At 36.1% G+C, this 18,612-nt stretch overlaps 1 protein-coding gene across 1 annotated transcript in view; it reads right to left on the bottom strand.

Annotated features, from left to right (window-relative positions):
* The window catches only part of Proc (Proctolin), an 80,972-nt gene that overhangs the window by 50,975 nt on the left and 11,385 nt on the right, over positions 1 to 18,612 (bottom strand). Inside the window, exon 2 of the mRNA XM_069846840.1 lies at positions 11,926 to 12,054. Coding sequence (XP_069702941.1) covers positions 11,926 to 12,054 — 129 coding nt within the window. The remainder of the gene's footprint in view (positions 1 to 11,925; positions 12,055 to 18,612) is intronic.

Genomic DNA, 18,612 nt, shown 5'->3' with positions numbered 1-18,612 from the left:
TCTCTTGATGGGCAATTGATAATCTGACCTTGTTAAATGTTTGGCCCAGTTTAATCGTTGCATTTTTGTTTGTGAAGATCTACTCTCCTCTCCTCTACTTTATAGAATTTCTTGTTGTGTATAATTCTTAATACTGCATATTAACGTGCAAACACAGTTCTCAATATTTCTCTTTCCATTTGTCTTCCTTAAGATCCAAGTTTCCGATCCTAATGTTAGAACTATGTTAGAACTATATATTTTATAATCCCTGCACTCGATGCTTACAGTCTTTGCTCCAAGAGAAAATTCTGGTTCTCAGTTCGTAGGAGACTGTTTTACGGCTATGAATTGATAATTACTTAATTAGTTAAATATTAATGTCGCAAGAGAAAATGTATGTGCAACAAATTCATGTAAGACTTGGAAGTAAACTTCATATCGAGGGCTTCATACCAGACGAGCATATTAACAGCGTTATTGAAATATTTTAATAGAAACTGTTTATGTTTGAAAACAAGCGTTTGAGAGTTAAAATGGGCATGGGGAGGGATCACACAATTTACCTTGCTATGTAGATAAGGATAGGAAAAATTATTCTGTATTTAAATTACTCTAAAGCATGGGTGTACAAACCCCTATAGAATCAGAAGATATTGCACGTCAAACATGCTCTGCTAAGGTCAATAACTTTCCATATAAAATAGGAAAAACGACTTTAAAGAATATACGCTGCGGGTTGCTTACGCCAGGGGTTACCTCGTACGAGTTTCAATTGGACATTTATGCACTAACGTAAAGGTGCAGTTTTGTTGGTACTCCCTTCTGGCATGATGCCCTCGATATGATTTCATGTTATTCTTAAATGTTCGGTATATATTCGGCTGTGAATTTAATAGGAACTTAGTTTCTACATCCTATGCTTCTAGTGTTGCACAGAGACCCAGATTGTAGATTACCTGACCGTTGCCTTACCATTAAATTGAAATGGAGTGAGCAACTGTAATGAATTGAGATCCTATCTGAAAGGTAAAACTGCAAACTAAGAGGAAGACGAAAGTTGGCAGACTGTGTTGAGGAGACCAGATTTAAACTAATGGAATGTTTGTACAGATGAAATAGGCCAGTAAGCTAGTTCTGTAATTTATGTTGATGATTGGTATATAAATATTCTGATTGTAACGTGAAACTCGAAGTATTGTCCATAAGACTGTTCAGGTAATCTTGTGAAATTTAAAGGTATTGTATTTTCATATTATATGAACAATGTTCTTGAAAGATAATTTTTTTCCACTTACATAAAATTATGTTGTTTCCTCTTAATTTCTCATGGAATTAAGATTTTTCAAGATGATGATGGTGATGATGATGATAATAATAATAATAATAATAATAATAATAATAATAATAATAAAAGCTTCTTTTCCGATTGTTATCCTCCTTTTGACTTCCTGGCAGTAGCTCATGTTACTGCTTATAGTATACCTCGAGTATTTGAAGCTATACACTTGCTCTACTGCGTCTTTTTATAATTCACACGTTTACCTCTTATATTTTTGCTCCGATAACCATTGTCTTCGTCTTGTTTGCATTTTCCATCATCTCATACTGCCCACAGCTGACATTTAGCTCCAGTAGCATATTCCTTAGTATCGTCTCCTTTTCTGCTAACAACGTTATATGAACTGCAAATCTTATGCATTGTATTCTTATTCCTCCTACTATCACCCCTCCCATATTCTGAGAACAGTTCTTCACTAAATCATCCTAATAGATGTTGAACAGGATAGGTGACAAAGGGCAACCTTGTCGTACACCTCTCCCTATTTCGCTTTCCTTCGCCATTTCTTCTCCTATCCTTACTTTGACACTTTGTTTCATGCAAAGTCACATCTAAAGGGATGGAATAATTGAATGTATAATAAACAATATTCTTGGTTTACGGACTTAGCATTTCACATGAAAAGGCATATTGTAAATGGCATCTAGTATAATTGATCAAATTTAGTTAAAATAGCCTATTTTGTATCATTATCACATCGCTTAATATATCAGTAATAATGAATTCCTTTGTGGTTCCATAAATAATATGACTTTAGTCTGATGACTTTCGTGAGTATTTCAATTATAATTCTGGCAGCGAAACTTTTACGTAACGGGCCGTTCTATACGCATGCAGAGATCAAATGGCCCGCCTTTTAAATGGTGAAATGGAGAAATGGATAATCTTCTTGCCACCAGCAAATCGCTGTGACCACAGGTGAAAATGACTGCGTAACACAATAAGAAGCTTTCGCTTTACCCCGGGGTAAGGCGTTCAGTTTAGTAGTAAAATTACAGAGTGGCTTTCCTAACAAATTATAGAGAAAGTCAATCTATTTGGAAGCTATTGACACTCCCTGATATTACAAAAAGCAGATTCAATCCATATGGAATAGGCTACAGTCTTTAATACAGTTTTAAAAACACACCCTTCGATTAATATCGCCTGTGTCTTTATTTTTCACTTTATATTGTTTCGAAATTCAAGTCACGTTGTAGGATAGGCTACGTTTGTAATTGTACGCATGAAATGTTTCTGTTTTATTACCTACGTTCTAAGAGAAATAAGTTGGCAAATTAATAAAAGTAGTACAACACAATCCGCAATAAGAAAGTTTAACATAGTTTCTTCTACATCAGAGTCATACTTTGAAGTATATAAACAACCAGGCCATTGAATCTACTCAGTCTCAAAGTTTTGGGCAACATTAACAAACTTGATTTAGCTGGAAACCGACGTGGTGGAAACCGTATTCAGTAGGGTTAAAATACACTAATCCCGTTAGTGGTTTACTATCAGCGCGTTAGACTATCATGCAAGCAATCCCGAGCTCAATTCCTGAAGCCTGCGAATATGGAATTAGTGATGGACGAAGCCAGAGTTCATTTATTTATAATGTTCTGGCCAGACAGCTCTTTCACTGCAAACCCAGCTTTTTCCAATATTTCCTATTTTCTGCCTTCCCCTTGTCCCCGCATATGATCAATATATATCTTAATGTCGTCTATCATCTAATATCTTCTTCTGTCCCGAACTCTTCTTCTGTTCACCATTACTTCCAGTGTATCCATCAGTAAGTAATGTTCATGTTTCTGCCCACTACAATTCAACACTCCACACAAAGCATTTCACTAGTCTTTTCCTTATTTCTTTTTTCAGAGGTCCATAGAAGATGTTCCTTTTTCTATTAAAAGCTTCCTTTGCTATTGCCATCCTCTTTTTGACATTCTAGCAGCATTATAAACATATATATTATTATGTGAGTACCGTCTAATTGCTTATCTAAGTGCAATAGTATATTTATTAAAAGATGATTAACGTTTCCGGCATTATGATGCCATCTTCAGATCCATAGTTTCACACAAAATTGATCATAATAAATACAAGGTTTTTTTCTAAAATCATTGAGTAATTGCAATATTTACAATCTATACTAATAATAAATCTGTAGCCGAAATTTTTCTGGTAATTTTCGATTTTCCAAAAATAATTGGTCCTAACATATATAATTAACCGCCCTGAAACCGAAAATCGCTTTTTTGAAATTTTTGTCTGTCTGTCTGTCTGGATGTTTGTTACCTTTTCACGCGATAATGGCTGAACCGATTTATATGAAAATTGGAATATAAAGTAAGTTCGTTGTAACTTAGAATTTAGGCTATATGGCATTCAAAATATTTTATTTATAAGGGGGCTTGAATTAAATAAATCGAAATATCTCCTTTATTATTAATTTCCATGAAAAATATTACTTAACAAAAGTTTCTTTAAAATTAATTTCCGACAAGTTTTATTCCGTGCAAAATTTTGATAGGACTGATATTTAATGAGATAAATGAGTTTCAAAATTACAATAACAACGCCATCTAAGGCGGTGTAATGAAATAAAAAACAAATGACTTCGTCTATAAGGGGCCTTGGACAACAACAATCGAAAGCTATGAAACATACGGTAGCCTACAGAGAATGTTTCTGTGTTTGTATGAAGTAATATCGGAAGCTAAATTAACCGATTTCTATAATTAATTATTAATTCACCATTGGAAAGTGTAGTTTCTCTAGATGGACATAACACTATAATGTTATTACAGTAACTTCTGGCCGAATCGAGGACAGGTAAGATTAAAATAGCTCCTTACGCACAGAAAACTTGATAGGCATTCGTTTCCTGTATTTCCTAAAATAATTTTTATGACCAAATGAGTGGTCTCTGGATCAAAATGATCGCATTTTAATTGTTTAATACAATTTAAATTAAGTAACAAAAAAAAAACGATTTATCCTTCTATCAAACACGAATGTTCCCTGGATCAAATGTCCTATTTTAATTATGTAATTACTTTATATTTATTTCTAACGGGTGCAGCGGAGCGCACGGGTACGGCTAGTATGTAATAAATGTAAATTGTCAGTGTTAAAAATTACAAAAGACGTGATTAGTAGCATTATAATACGGTCTTCAGATCATAATTACACACTATATTGATCTGTTAAAAGCATGATTTGTTTTAAAAATTATATGAATGTACAATATAGTAGAGTTAAATATAAAATTAATGTTGAATGTTCAAATTACAAAGACGTGACTACAGCTTGATATGCAGTAAAGATGTTATACAATTCTTCCCATGGAACTGACGGAAGAAACTGAAAATTGTACTCTTACAAAAAATAGGTTGTACAGTAAGATGTAATAACATAATATCTGAAAGTATGTATGCGTTATATTCAGTAAGTAATTGAAAGGAAAATACTGAGAGTTGAATTTATCATTTTTGACTCAAATACGCGAAGTATGAGCAAAGGTAAGAGACACTTTTGGCTATGGAATGGTAGTACCTTTTATCTCCACTATAAATCGCTTCTTCTTTACGCCTTTTTCACCTGAACACGAAAGTAGATTAAATCTTAGAAATATCACGACTTTCGTATTTCACCAGAAATGAAAGAAGACCAATCCTAACACTTCCCGGAGCATAATCTTCTCTGAACGTGAGCGTCCGTTATCTTCGTTAAGTCTCTCAAAATCTTAGACCTGTTTATTTATCTGCATGGAAAAATTCGGAGAAATGTTAATTTGATGCTCGTTAAAGCAGAATTACAGGGTCAAGTAAGTCAAGTGCTGGATTTCGTCGTGACAGCTGATAATCGTGCCAACTCAAAATTCAGTTTCAAGAACTTTTGTTCCTGGTGCAAACGCATTTTCTACTGCGTGCTGATGGTACCGCCCGCTGTCTCGAAAGTGGTGTGAGCCTTCATTAGAAAGAGTATCTCAGACGAACCCAGGAAGTATTCCTGCAAGATCCCTTTTTATTATAATACCAGCCCGCGCAGTTCTCTCCGGGCCAATCTGTACGATCTCCATGACAACTAGTCATCCATCTAAACAAACCTACTTGAAGCTGCAATCCAGTTCAAGTGCCGTTGCTCCTGCATTTCATACAAGATCAGCACAAGTGTTCATTAGTGTACTGGCGTTTCCATCGCGTGTAGAAAGGTTGGGCAACCTCTGGTTAATCTCTGTCTCATTGGAACTCCTTTTCAAATGGGGATCTGCTAGTCATTCTTCACAAGATATTTGCATAATGGAAGTAGATAATTGCATAATGGGAAGCTTGGCAGGTTGTATTATTCTTATAAGATGAAGTGGTTAGTCTCACAGACTGGAGGACCCCGAAGTTTCATTGTAAACCAAGCCTCCTGAATGCTGGCAGACAAATGAGTCCACACATTTCATTGCCATGACATGTTTCCGTCATCTAACTTACTCTTCACGAAAAAGTCTTTTCTGAAGCTGTTTAGTTGATGACATTAAAGTTTATGGTCTACTTAATTCTTTCTTCAGCGACTCACTGTGTGAATGGTACATAACAAAAGGGAGACAACGCACAGGACACCTTGTCGAGATTCAGTCAGATAGCGAGTATGTAACAATTGGCATTCAGATTTTCTGTCAGTCCTTTGGCTTCTGTGTCCATTGTATTCAACAAAGTTCCGTAATTTTTACAGTTTCAAACATAACAACTTTTCCATCCTTTCCACCCCTTCCTCCTGATCCTGTTTCTCCTTTTCGTTTCTCTGTTTCGTCTTCTCTTTCATCTTCCCCCCGAATTTTTTACATTCTTTCTCTTCAGTGGCGGCTCGTGGATATTAGTCATGAAGGAGCTCAGTTATAAAAGTTATATTTTCTATTTAAATACGTATTACAGTTTCGAAAAAAAAACAACAATTTTAGAACGTGCTCGTATCTTACTTATTTCAAATGGAATTTCATCGACGTTTCTTCTTACAGAATCGTCAGTGACTAGTTTACTGAGGTCAGAAATTTCAGCTGCCTTTGTCTTCTATTATCTACGCAGTTTCTTACTACTTTTAATGTCGTGAAACACTTTTCAGTTTCTGAATTGGTCATTGGGAATGTAATTGATACTTTAAGTCAGGGGTTGTGAGCACAGAGCACGCTGGGGCTAGCCTCTCTTACCCGCGGAAAACGCAATGCACTATAGTGTCTCGTAGCTGCTAGTGGGTATGCTCTCTATCTCTCCCTGTTGCACGACGATGCACACGGGACGGCACCGCGTACCCATTGCACATTTCAGTGAGTGTTGACGACTACTGCTTTAATTGTTTTTCACCAACAGTGTTGGCTACACTACTGAGTTGAAATTATACAATAGTAGGTAAAAATAGCCTAATGATATTGACAAAGAAAATCGAAGCACTCTGAGGAAAATTATTTCACAACTTCTATCTTCCATGACCTTTATGAATCGAATATCTGTCCCATTTATAGGCGTTGTGAATGAACCTGCGAATAAGTTTCAAAAGATAATATTGAATGATAAAATAAAAACGAGATTTTCGCCTACTGTAAAGCATATCTAAGCAAAAGTAAACCTAACTTACAAGTAAACCTATTTCTGAAAGTAATTTCATATGTTATATTTAATAATGGTTTTCAGAATTAAATTCTGGACTCTATTCCTATACCGGAATCAAAATATTTTGACAGGCTGAATTTCATCATAATGTTTCTACTTTAGACACTCCACATTCACTTTATTTCGTGACGACATAGAGTAATGTAATCGTTCTGTGATGTAGGTACGTTGCATGTAGGCCCTCCCGCCTGCATGGTCTCGCTGTCGAGCAGGAAGTAAAGATTCTCAGAAGCAGCAAACATCAGGAAACAAAACGAATATGCCCATGCGGTAGGAACAAAGAAGATGGGAGGTCCAGCTTCGACAACGCATATTACAAAACGCTGCGATGAATAATGTCGGTCTCACGATTGTTGTGGTCGCTACGCAACGCTTCCGGTCATTACGCTCTGAGAGAATGAGGCAGATCTTGATGCTGACCATTGGAATTTCTTCTGCTTTCGTTATAGTGCGTTACCTCTTCTCTAAAGGGATCTTGTCGCCCGGCTTAATTAGTGCGATGAATATTCATATGAAGACGAATAGTGTGTCGTTTTTACTGCGAAAGGCATCGCCTCACTTTCACCAGTAGCACATCCAACTCCCACGCGACGAGGCATTAAATGGCGCTGTTCAGTGAGGACCTGTTAAAGTATGCAGAAAACAAAGACCACACCGCGGCCTGGTTTTCAAGGAAACGAGGCAAAAAAAAGTTCTTGTTTAGTGTTTGTTTGTGCGAGATTGTTATCTTAATGTTTTTCAAACTTCGTGCGAGATTTCGCATTATTATTATTATTATTATTATTATTATTATTATTATTATTATTATTATTATTATTATTATTATTATTATTCGAATTCACTGCGAGCTAAAGCAAGGAGATGCACTATCACCTTTACTTTTTAACTTTGCTCTAGAACATACATGGGCACAATTTTCGGTTACATGAGGCACTCGATTTGAAATAGTTTGTTTACTAGGAGAGGAGATTGCAGAGTAGGATGGGAAATATAAACCGCTGTGACCTGCGTCACCTTACCGTAATCGCTAAGGCTGTCAGTGGCGAATTACTAGGAAAGCGCTTGGTTAACGTGAGAGACTCGAAAACTTTTATTCAATTTGGCAAATTAATTCGGCAGCTTTAATCATAAACCTCTTTACTATTTCTCCATCATTGAATTGATTTAAATCACAGGTTAGAAATTGCGTAACTAGTCAATAATATTCCATCACGTTGTCTACGTTTATTTTCTTGAATATTCTGGCGTTTCTCAAGATTACTTAATATATTTGCACGTTCTAGACCTAAAATAATTTCAGAAAATCATATTTCGTTTTCTACGCACATTTGATATATTTTTTTATAAATTTCTTTTGGAAATAATACGTACAAACAACATTTAATTCCTCGTACCTCTTAATGCAGCTTGTTTAAGGTATAATGTCGTATTTAGTATACTATGCAAATGTTAAGATCATAAATTTTCTTCGGAATAGTACGAAAAATAACATTTAATTTGTCTTACCTTCTAATTCAGCATGTTCTTTATGACATAAGGAGTAATGTCGTTTTATATTAAATTTAATAATGCCTAATAGGATTTTCGAGCATAACATACATCGTATGTTCTCCCCTTCTAAACAGCAAAAATAAATAAATAAATAAATAAATAAAACTCTTCCTCCCATTTCTCATGAAATAATCGTTTTCTAACGCGTACACACTGCTTTGATAATGCCATTATGCCACCACTGATATTGCTTATGAAACTGATATAGAACCTGCCCACGCCTAGGAGCTGCGTGAAGGAGGAACGGGGACTGTGAAGGTAATGTCACTCAGAGCGATAAGCTCTGTGAAGGTCAGTGAGGCACAAATTCTCAATTGAGGCACGATGCCCAAGTATGCTGTAGAATATGCCATTACGAAAGTCCAGGATAACAGAGAGAGTTTGAAATTGAACGAGTTATATCAGTTCCTTGTCTGTGCGGATGACATGACTATGTTGGGAGAAAATCCACAAACTATTAAGGAAAACACAGGAATTTTACTTGACGCAAGTAAAGAGACAGGTTGGGAAGTAAATCCAGAAAAGACAAAGTATATGATTATGCCTCGTGACCAGAACATAGTATGAAATGAAAATATAAAAACTGAAAATTTATCTTTTGAAGAGGTGGAAAATTCAAATATCTTGGAGCAACAGTAACAAATATAAATGTCACTCGAGAGGAAATTAAACGTAGAATAAATATGGGAAATGCGTAGAGAAGTTTTTGTCATGCAGCCTGCTCTCAAAAAAGCAGAAAGTTGGAATTTACAAAACAGTTATATTACCGATTGTTCTGTATGGTTGTGAAACTTGAACTCTAACTTTGAGAGGTTAAGAGTGTTTGAGAATAAGGTGCTTAGAAAAATATTTGGGGCTAAGAGGGATAAAGTTACAGAATAATGGAGAAAGTTACCCAACGCAGAACTGCACGAATTGTATTCTTCACCTGACATAGTACCATTAAATCCAGACGTTAGAGATGGGCAGGGTATGTAGTACGTATGGGCTAATCCAGTTAGTGTTAGTTGGAAGACCGGAGGGAAAAAGGTCTTTGCGAAGGCCGAGACGTAGATGGGAGGACAATATTAAAATGGATTTGAGTGAGGTGGGATATTTTGGTAGAGACTGGAGTAATCTTGCTCCGGATAGGGACCGATGGCGGGCTTATGTGAGGGCGGCAATGAACCTCCGGGTTCTCTGAAAGCCTTATGTATTATTATTATTATTATTATTGTTATTTATTAGGAACATTAAACCCAGACGTTTGAGATGGGCAGTGCATGTAGCACATGTGGATGAATCCAGAAATACATAAAGAGTGTTGGTTGAAGACCTGAGGCACGGCGTACTCTGGATATAAAGGTAATAAATGAGCCTGGGTGAGGTAGAATTTCTGTATCTCAGTCGGTAGAGTGTTGGCGCGCTCAGCCAAAGGTTCCGGGTTCGATACCCGGCCCGGAATAATTTTCCTCTTGAAATTACTCAAGTCAGCTTCACATGGAGCTATACCTGAAAGCCAAATTTGTATAACTCACTTGTTACGTCGTTAAATAACCAAGTAAAAATTAAATATGAGTGTTATTTTAGGACCATAAAAGAAAGGCTACTTTAAAAAAAAGATAAACAGTAGTGGAAGAATCATCTCTAATTCTAAATTGGAGCTCGCCTTAGCGCCTAGTCTTTGAGAGTAAAGAAACTGAAATGAATGTAAGTTAGGCCTCGATTTCTAAGCACTGTAGTTCACACACTGCACGTACTTGATTTATAAAAGTAAAGCATGATGGTATAAATATTCTCACCACGTGGGAACAGTCGCCGACTTTCTCTCGGCCTGCTAACTGACCCATCTGCCCACCCGCCTGCCCGCCCGTAGTAATTACGAGCGCATCCCACCCAAGAGCTGCGTTTCCGAATTACGGGTTGTGATCCCCATATCGCTGAGCCGGTCTGATTGCGCCTCGGGTCTAGGAAGAACCTCGAGCACTTCACACCCAGTGCAGTTCTCGCATTGTACGTATTAGAAACACGCATAAACGAGAATTCACGAGCGTGCTTACTTACCCTTGTATTTCGTCATCAATTGCAAGTCATCGTTGTTTGGATCGAATGGATACGGAAGACAGATTAAATTAAAACTGGAAAAGCACGAAAGATTTTCATTCGAAAAAGGCTCTTGGGCTAATGGTAGAATTAATATTTGAGGACAAAAATTCGCTCCGGCGCCGGGGATCGAACCCGGGTCCTTGGTTCTACGCACCAAGCGCTCTGACCACTGAGCTACGCCGCATTCAATCTACAGCACCGGATCGAATTCTCCTCCTTCAATGTTTCCCTTTATGGCCTGACTCCATGTTAGGCATATATGTATGTTGACGTATATGTGCAGTGTCAACTGCCATTATACTAGGAGCGCACTCAGCTGAGTGACTTGTTGGCCGGGATTCCGCAGTTAAGTGCACAGTAATCTATACAGACATATGCACTGCTAGCTATGAGAATATTATAGATTTATTAATTTGTCATACAGAATAATATCTGTAATATTGACAATTAATATTTGAGGAGAAAAATTCGCTCTGGCGCCGGGGATCGAACTCGGGTCCTTGGTTTTACGTACCAAGCGCTCTGATCACTGAGCTACGCCGAATTCAATCCACAGCACCGGATCGAATTCTCCTCCTTCAATGTTTCCCCTTATGGCCTGACTCCATGTCAGGCATATATGTATGTTGACGTATATGTCCAGTGTTAACTGTCATTATACTAGGACCGCACTCAGCTAAGTGACTTATTTGGCCGGGATTCCGCAGTTAAGTGCACAGTAATCTATACAGACATATGCACTGCTAGCTATGAGAATATTATAGATTTATTAATTTGTTATACAGAATAATATCTGTAATATTGACAACTAATATTTGAGGAGAAAAATTCGCTCCGGCGCCGGGAATCGAACCCGGCAGTTGACATTGGACATTATACGTCAACATATATGCGTAACTTGGAGTCAGGCCACAAAGGAAAACATTGAAGGAGGAGAATTCGATCCGGTGCTGTGAGTTGAATTCGGCGTAGCTCAGTGGTCAGAGCGCTTGGTGCGTAGAACCAAGGACCCGGATTCGATCCCCGGCGCCGGAGCGAATTTTTCTCCTCAAATATTAATTGTCAATATTACAGATATTATTCTGTATGACAGCTTAATGAATCTATAATAATGGTAGAATGTCAACTTGAAATCTGTCAACCACTTCTCTCGCTAGAAGATTTTATTCTTCTAGTAATGGAAAAAAGAATTTTAGGAAAAGCATTAATTGGAAATGTAATCCAATAGAACATGGCATGTAAAGACGTTTGCAACTTACGAAGAAGGCAGTCATAGATTATTCGGAAGAATATTGGTTCGGTCATTTTTCATTCCTTGCTACTTACATCTCTGAGAAGTTCTCGGAGTCTGTCCAAGCGGTCGTCCTGACTCCTGGTTGGGAGGTAGCGTGCTTCCGTCGCCGCGTACAGGGCCACCAGCACTAGCGCCAAAAGAATAGCCTGACGACAGCACATCTGTAACAGAAAAAATGGCATATTACTTGTAAATTACAATTTTTCTCGAAGTACATATTATGCAGTGGAGGATGACTATTCTTTGTGAATTTGTGGAAATTTTACTCTTTTTAGAAGTTGATAAAATATGAACATTATATTTTAGTTGGCTAATACATATTATAGTCCATGTATTGTGGGTCCCTATCACCACGGCATGGCGCGTCCTCAGGTTGCGCACTATCACCTTTACTTTTTAACTTCGCTCTAGAATATGCCATTAGGAAAGTTCAGGATAACACAGAGGGTTTGGAATTGAACGGGTTACATCAGCTTCTTGTCTATGCGGATGACGTGAATATGTTAGGAGAAAATCCACAAACAATTAGGGAAAACGCGGAAATTCTTGTTGAAGCAAGTAGAGCGATAGGGTTGGAAGTAAATCCCTAAAAGACTAAGTATATGATTATGTCTCGTGACCAGAATATTGTACGAAATGGAAATATAAAAATTGGAGATTTATCCTTCGAAGAGGTGGAAAAATTCAAATATCTTGGAGCAACAGTAACTAATATAAATGACACTCGGGGGAAAATTAAACGCAGAATAAATATGGGAAATGCGTGTTATTATTCGGTTGAGAAGCTTTTGTCATCTAATCTTCTGTCAAAAAGTCTGAAAGTTAGAATTTATAAAACAGTTATATTACCTGTTGTTCTGTATGGTTGTGAAACTTGGACTCTCACTTTGAGAGAGGAACAGAGATTAAGGGTGTTCGAGAATAAGGTTCTTAGGAAAATATTTGGGTCTAAAAGGGATGAAGTTACAGGAGAATGGAGAAAGTTACACAGCGCAGAGCTGCACGCATTGTATACTTCACCTGACATAATTAGGAACATAAAATCCAGACGTTTGAGATGGGCAGGACATGTAGCACGTATGGGCGAATCCAGAAATGCATATAGAGTGTTAGTTGGGAGGCCGGAGGGGAAAAAGACCTTTGGGGAGGCCGAGACGTAGATGGGAAGATAATATTAAAATGGATTTGAGGGAGGTAGGATATGATGGTAGAGACTGGATTAATTTTGCTCAGGATAGGGACCAATGGCGGGCTTATGTGAGGGCGGCAATGAACCTACGGGTTCCTTAAAAGCCAGTAAGTAAGTAATGCATATTATAGTAAAATAGGATACTAATGGATATGATACTGGAGCTAAATGATAGCTATAAGCATTATGGAATGAAAATAAATTCTTTGTGAATTTGTTTGTGGAAATTTTACTATTTTTAGAAGTTGGTAAAATATGAACATTATATTTTAGTTGGCTAATATATCTTATAGTAGAAGAGGAGATGATACTAATGGATATGATACTGGAGCTACATGACAGCTATAAGCATTATGGAATGAAATTAAATTCTTTGTGAATTTGTTTGTGGAAGTTTTACTATTTTTAGGAGTTGGTAAAATATGAACATTATATTTTAGTTGGCTAATACATCTTAAAATAGAAGAGGAGATGATACTAATGGATATGATACTGGAGCTAAATGATAGCTATAAGCATTATGGAATGAAAATAAATTCAAACAAGATGAAGACCATGGTTATTGGAAGGAAAATAAAGAAGGTAAACGTGCCAATTCGAAATCGCGGAGTAGAACAAGTGGATAGCTTCGAATACTTGGGATGATAAGTAGTAATATGAGCTTCTGCCAAGAAGTCAAAAGGAGTATAGCAATGGCAAAGGAAGCTTTTAATAGAAAAAAGTATCTTCTGCGGACCTCTGTAAAAAAGAACTAAGGAAGAGACTAGTGAAGTGCTTTGTATGGAGTGTGGCGTTGCATGAAGGGCAGAAATATGGACATTAAGACGACGTGAAGAGAAACTATTATAAATAGTTGAAATGTGGATGTGGAGAAGATTGGAGAATGTGAAATGGACAGACAGAATAAGAAATGACGCTGTGCTAGAAAGAGTGAGTGAAGAAATAATAATGTTGAAACTGATCAAAAAGAGAAAAAGAAATTTACTGACTAAGACTAAACTGTCTACTGAAGGAAGCACTGAAAGGAATTATGAACGAGAGAAAAGTGTGGGGCAGAATAGGAAGATATCAGACGATAGATAACATTAAAATTTGTATGTAAGGATACATCCATGTCCCACACTTTACACCCAATATCACATTTTATAAACGCTATAACGTAATTTCTCTTCACTTGAATTGCTTTAATTTTAAATAGGCTGTTTCTGAAATAGTTTATATCATTAGACTATCTTTCAAGATGTTAAATTATGAACACTACGCTTACTTCTGTAACAAATTATAACGAAGTGTAATTTGAACGTCATTAAAATTCCACGACGATGCCAAAGAAAAGTAGAACATTGTTGGCTCGAAGGAACAATGAGCCATTACGTGTATTACATCACACATGACTGTCTTTTGTCTTATTTCAGTGCTCTACACCTTCTAACTACGGGCGCAATCAATTGGAGAGCTTTCGACATAGATCAACGTGAGGTAGTTCTTGGAGCAGTAAGTGTCGATGGCACATAAGCGTAATGCAATAACGTTACACATAGTCGAATGTTTTGTCATTACTCGTCCGTCCGTGTAGTTATTTTTACGCATCTATATATATAATTTGAACTGGTAATGGAAAACGGCTGAACGGATTTTAATGAGTGACCCCTCATTTTCATGCCTGGCATCCAAAGTTTTTCGGAAAAGCAGTAGTTTTCAGTGAAATGTCAATTTTCCTACATAATTTTCCTATTTTCCAAAATCCATCTGTTGTCAGTTTTGAGAACTAATTTTATTGAATCACGGCCGACTTGATTAAATTTCAGAACAAAACGCACACTACAATCAACAATAGGCTACTATACGAAGGCCATGATCTGCAGGATTGCCGACATATTTAGAGCTCAATTCAATTTGTTATTAAAAACTGATTCTGCAGTGTATAATTTTCTGAGTACAGCTGAGTACTGGATATTCAAATCTACGAAACTTGAGGTGGTTTGATGACATTATTACCATTAGAAATTAAATATTATTAGAGTTAATATCATGATTCGTCTATTTTCCATTAATTGTACATAATATTGATGCTATATTGATGACATGAAAGTGAAACGTTTTGATATTATGCAAGTAAATGTAGAGAATATCTTAATTTAGATCTTCATTTCTATAATTTACTGAGTGACTGCTATAAAGAACTACAAAACTTAAGTAAGATAATAATTTTGTTATTAAAAATCAAATATTTTTATACTTATTAACCCAGTGGGGTTGGGTCTTTTTCATATACTTAATGGCGGTGTACTGTAGATACTGATACGTGTCATTGTCTTCAGTATTGGCTCGAGAGAGCGCAAAAATTACAGTTCCTAAGGAAAGATAAAAAGGTATTACTTACTGATAAAATAAGAGGCCTAGAAAATTTTGTAGTCTCCAGATCATTTCAGCAAGATCTCTTAGTAGGATAAAATGATTTTACGCTCTACATTTCAAGTTCTACATGCAGCAGCTATACGAAAATGCTATTGTTCGAAAGCTTAGAAAACTTGACATTTTTTTAACTTTTGCCTACAATCCACAATGACCTGAAATAGCTACTGCTATCGTCCTGACATTGATACTTGCGTTTTCTCGTTGAAACTCAAAAACTGAAGTTGGATAGGCTCAAGAAAAAGTATTTGGCCTAAAAAAATCCATTCAGAGGGAGTATGTTTCATTATTATGGAAGCAAATAACTATCAAAAAGACAAGTATTCTTCATAGAAAATAAATCTGAAAAATTTTTATTTGAACGTCTAACGAACTTAGTTTGCAGCAGCATTTGCTGCACAAGCCACTAGTTTATTTATATTACTATTCGTCACATATTCTCTGATTGAGGTTCTAGCTGATATGTATATCTATTATTATCAGGCAGTAGGCCTACATCACTTGACGATATGTGTCAGAGAAAGAAAAATTGTTTGTATACATCTGAAGTCTGATTTGTGTAATATGTAGCTAGTCTGCGATTTATGCAATGGAGGGAGAAAGGAACTGGCCACTCTACCTCATTACCTCCTGGTCTACTTGTCTCATAAGTGGTGTCTTCTTGTGAGCTTCAGACCTGTCTAAGGATAGTTGACTAAACAACTATTCGTCATCTACAGAGACAGCAGAGTTCTTTAGTCCATTCCGAAGCCATTCCTACGTTTATTTATTTATAACAATGGAGCGGATTTTAGCATATTTGCATATTTTATTCCTTAGTTCAAAACCATATGCTACTATTATATAATAGTACATTATGCAACGAGCCTATAATGGTAGTAATTAAGACGCGAGTATGTTTGTTTATGAAACGAGCGCAAGCGAGTTTCATAATTTTCATACGAGCGTCTTAATTACCATTATAGGCAAGTTCCATACGATTTTTTATGCTCGACCATATTTCTAACTTGAAATTATTGATAAGTATTCATGTTATGGTTATGTAAATGAGGAGCGGAATTGACCTGAATTGTGAGATGTGCGCAGACGCGAAAGTATTGATTTTTTTCCGAAACACGAATATCATTGACCTTGATATAATCTAGAGAATAACATGAACATTAGGCTTGATATAACCTGGAAATTGATTTAGAATTGAAAAACGAGATAACAAGTTGAATTTATTTGAATATTATTTACAATTAACGCTAATTATTATAGTAACAGAACATAACCTTCTGCGACAGTATTGATTTCCAGCCTCCGTGACTTTTCGCTAATTGTCTTTCGATTGCATATCCGAGAACAATCGATACTTGCGGTTTTATAATGGTACAATCAGTACAATGCTGATTTCTCATTGGCTGAACAACTGAATTATAATGAATAGGTGTACTTTAGTGAGGTGCATTAAAGGGCTACTACCAGGTGTATAATTACTACATTTCGGCATGGTCTAGCATAATAGTTATTTATGGTAATTGTGAGGTAAGTGCATCTTTATTGGACGATTGGAAAGATTTAAGCACGAGGCGTCAACCGAGTGCTTAAATTACGCGAGTGCAATAAAGATCACGCTCACAAGTATCATACGTAATTTTATCCATGACCATAACGAAAAATAATGTTTTATAAAAGAAAATATGTTGAAAATAAGTCCTCATGTAATCACATACAATGGCATGGATTTTAGAATCAATACGTGTACTAGGTAGGTCATGATGCAGGAGGCCATGATTAGTAAAGAATGGTATCTAAGGCGTTGGATAAATAACAAATTATAATTAATTATACAATTTTAATATATATTTTTTCATTTTAAACGTGTATTTTCGTCTGTTTGAAGTTTCAGGGATTATTTAGAAGTTTTCACGGGACTATTGTGATTAAAATAATTTCACATTTTACTTCTGTAAACTTAAGAGGAATATTAAAACTTAATTCATTACCGTGTTTGTTTAGCTCCGTTGGCAAGTTCGCAGGTTCAAGTCTCCTCGCATCCCAAAAGGTAAATTATTACAAAATTTTAAAAAGATGCATATTAGATATGGATGTAATGTACAATTTACGACGTAGCAGATAAAGAAAAGAGAAGGAGATTGAGTGTATGTATATGTAAGAAATGGTAATAAAGAAGTAGAGGTAGTGACATCTAGTGACTAATATATTAACTTCTTGAGTAATAGTTGAATGGAAAAGTATACGTGTGTACCCGGGTACTAGGAAAATACTAATGAACTGTGAGATAAAGTACAAACTGTGAGGTAAAGTCTTTATCTCACTAGTAAAATAAAGTAATGTTGAATAAAAGCCTACTTTACAAACGCAAAAGTATTTAGTAAAGGCATGTTTTTAGTTATGGTCATGGATAAACGCATTTTAAGTTATTTGTAACCAAAAGTCAAGATTTTATAGTGTATGTAGTCTACTAGGGCATTCAATAAGTAATGGCAACAGTTCCGTAAATCTGCGCTCCTAGCGGTGAGCATCAGAAGCTTTTAGTACGTAATAAAGGAGCGATTGTTGCATAAATGTGAATATTAAAAGTCTTCAAGTGCATATTTTGTGAATAGAGGGTCTGTTTCTGATTTGGAAGGTATATAAGCAACTCGATTTGTTATTTATTTAAAAATGATTATGGAAAAAAGTTATGAATGACGTGTGCAATGATGTAGAAATCGAAGAGGCTTGGATGACTGGATGTGCTGAAGAATTGCATTTAATAATTATATAAATTGTAGTGTCACGATAAATATTTCAAAATTGTATTGTGATGAATCAAATACTCTACAATGATTGTTATAGAGTATTTGGATGAATTTAGTTACGGTACTAGTGCTTTGCCAATATTTCAGCATTGAGATTTCTTTTGTTTCTATAGCAACTAGATTACATGTGGGAATGTCATCTTACGATGCATATCAACAATATGCTTAAGTACTAAATAGTAATATGCGTTACAAGAGTGCTATGTTGAAGTTTTCATGTTCGAGGAAAAGTTTGAAAAAGCGAAACGTAGTTGTATCGTACATTATTTTGTGCGAAGATAGTTTATTACATAACTGAAGAGGAATTT

The sequence above is a fragment of the Periplaneta americana genome, chromosome 15 (assembly GCF_040183065.1).
Source record: "Periplaneta americana isolate PAMFEO1 chromosome 15, P.americana_PAMFEO1_priV1, whole genome shotgun sequence".
Classification (NCBI taxonomy): Eukaryota; Metazoa; Arthropoda; class Insecta; order Blattodea; family Blattidae; genus Periplaneta; species Periplaneta americana.
The sequence above is the reverse complement of the archived record's forward strand: the minus strand, read 5'-3'. Positions and strand labels throughout refer to the sequence as shown.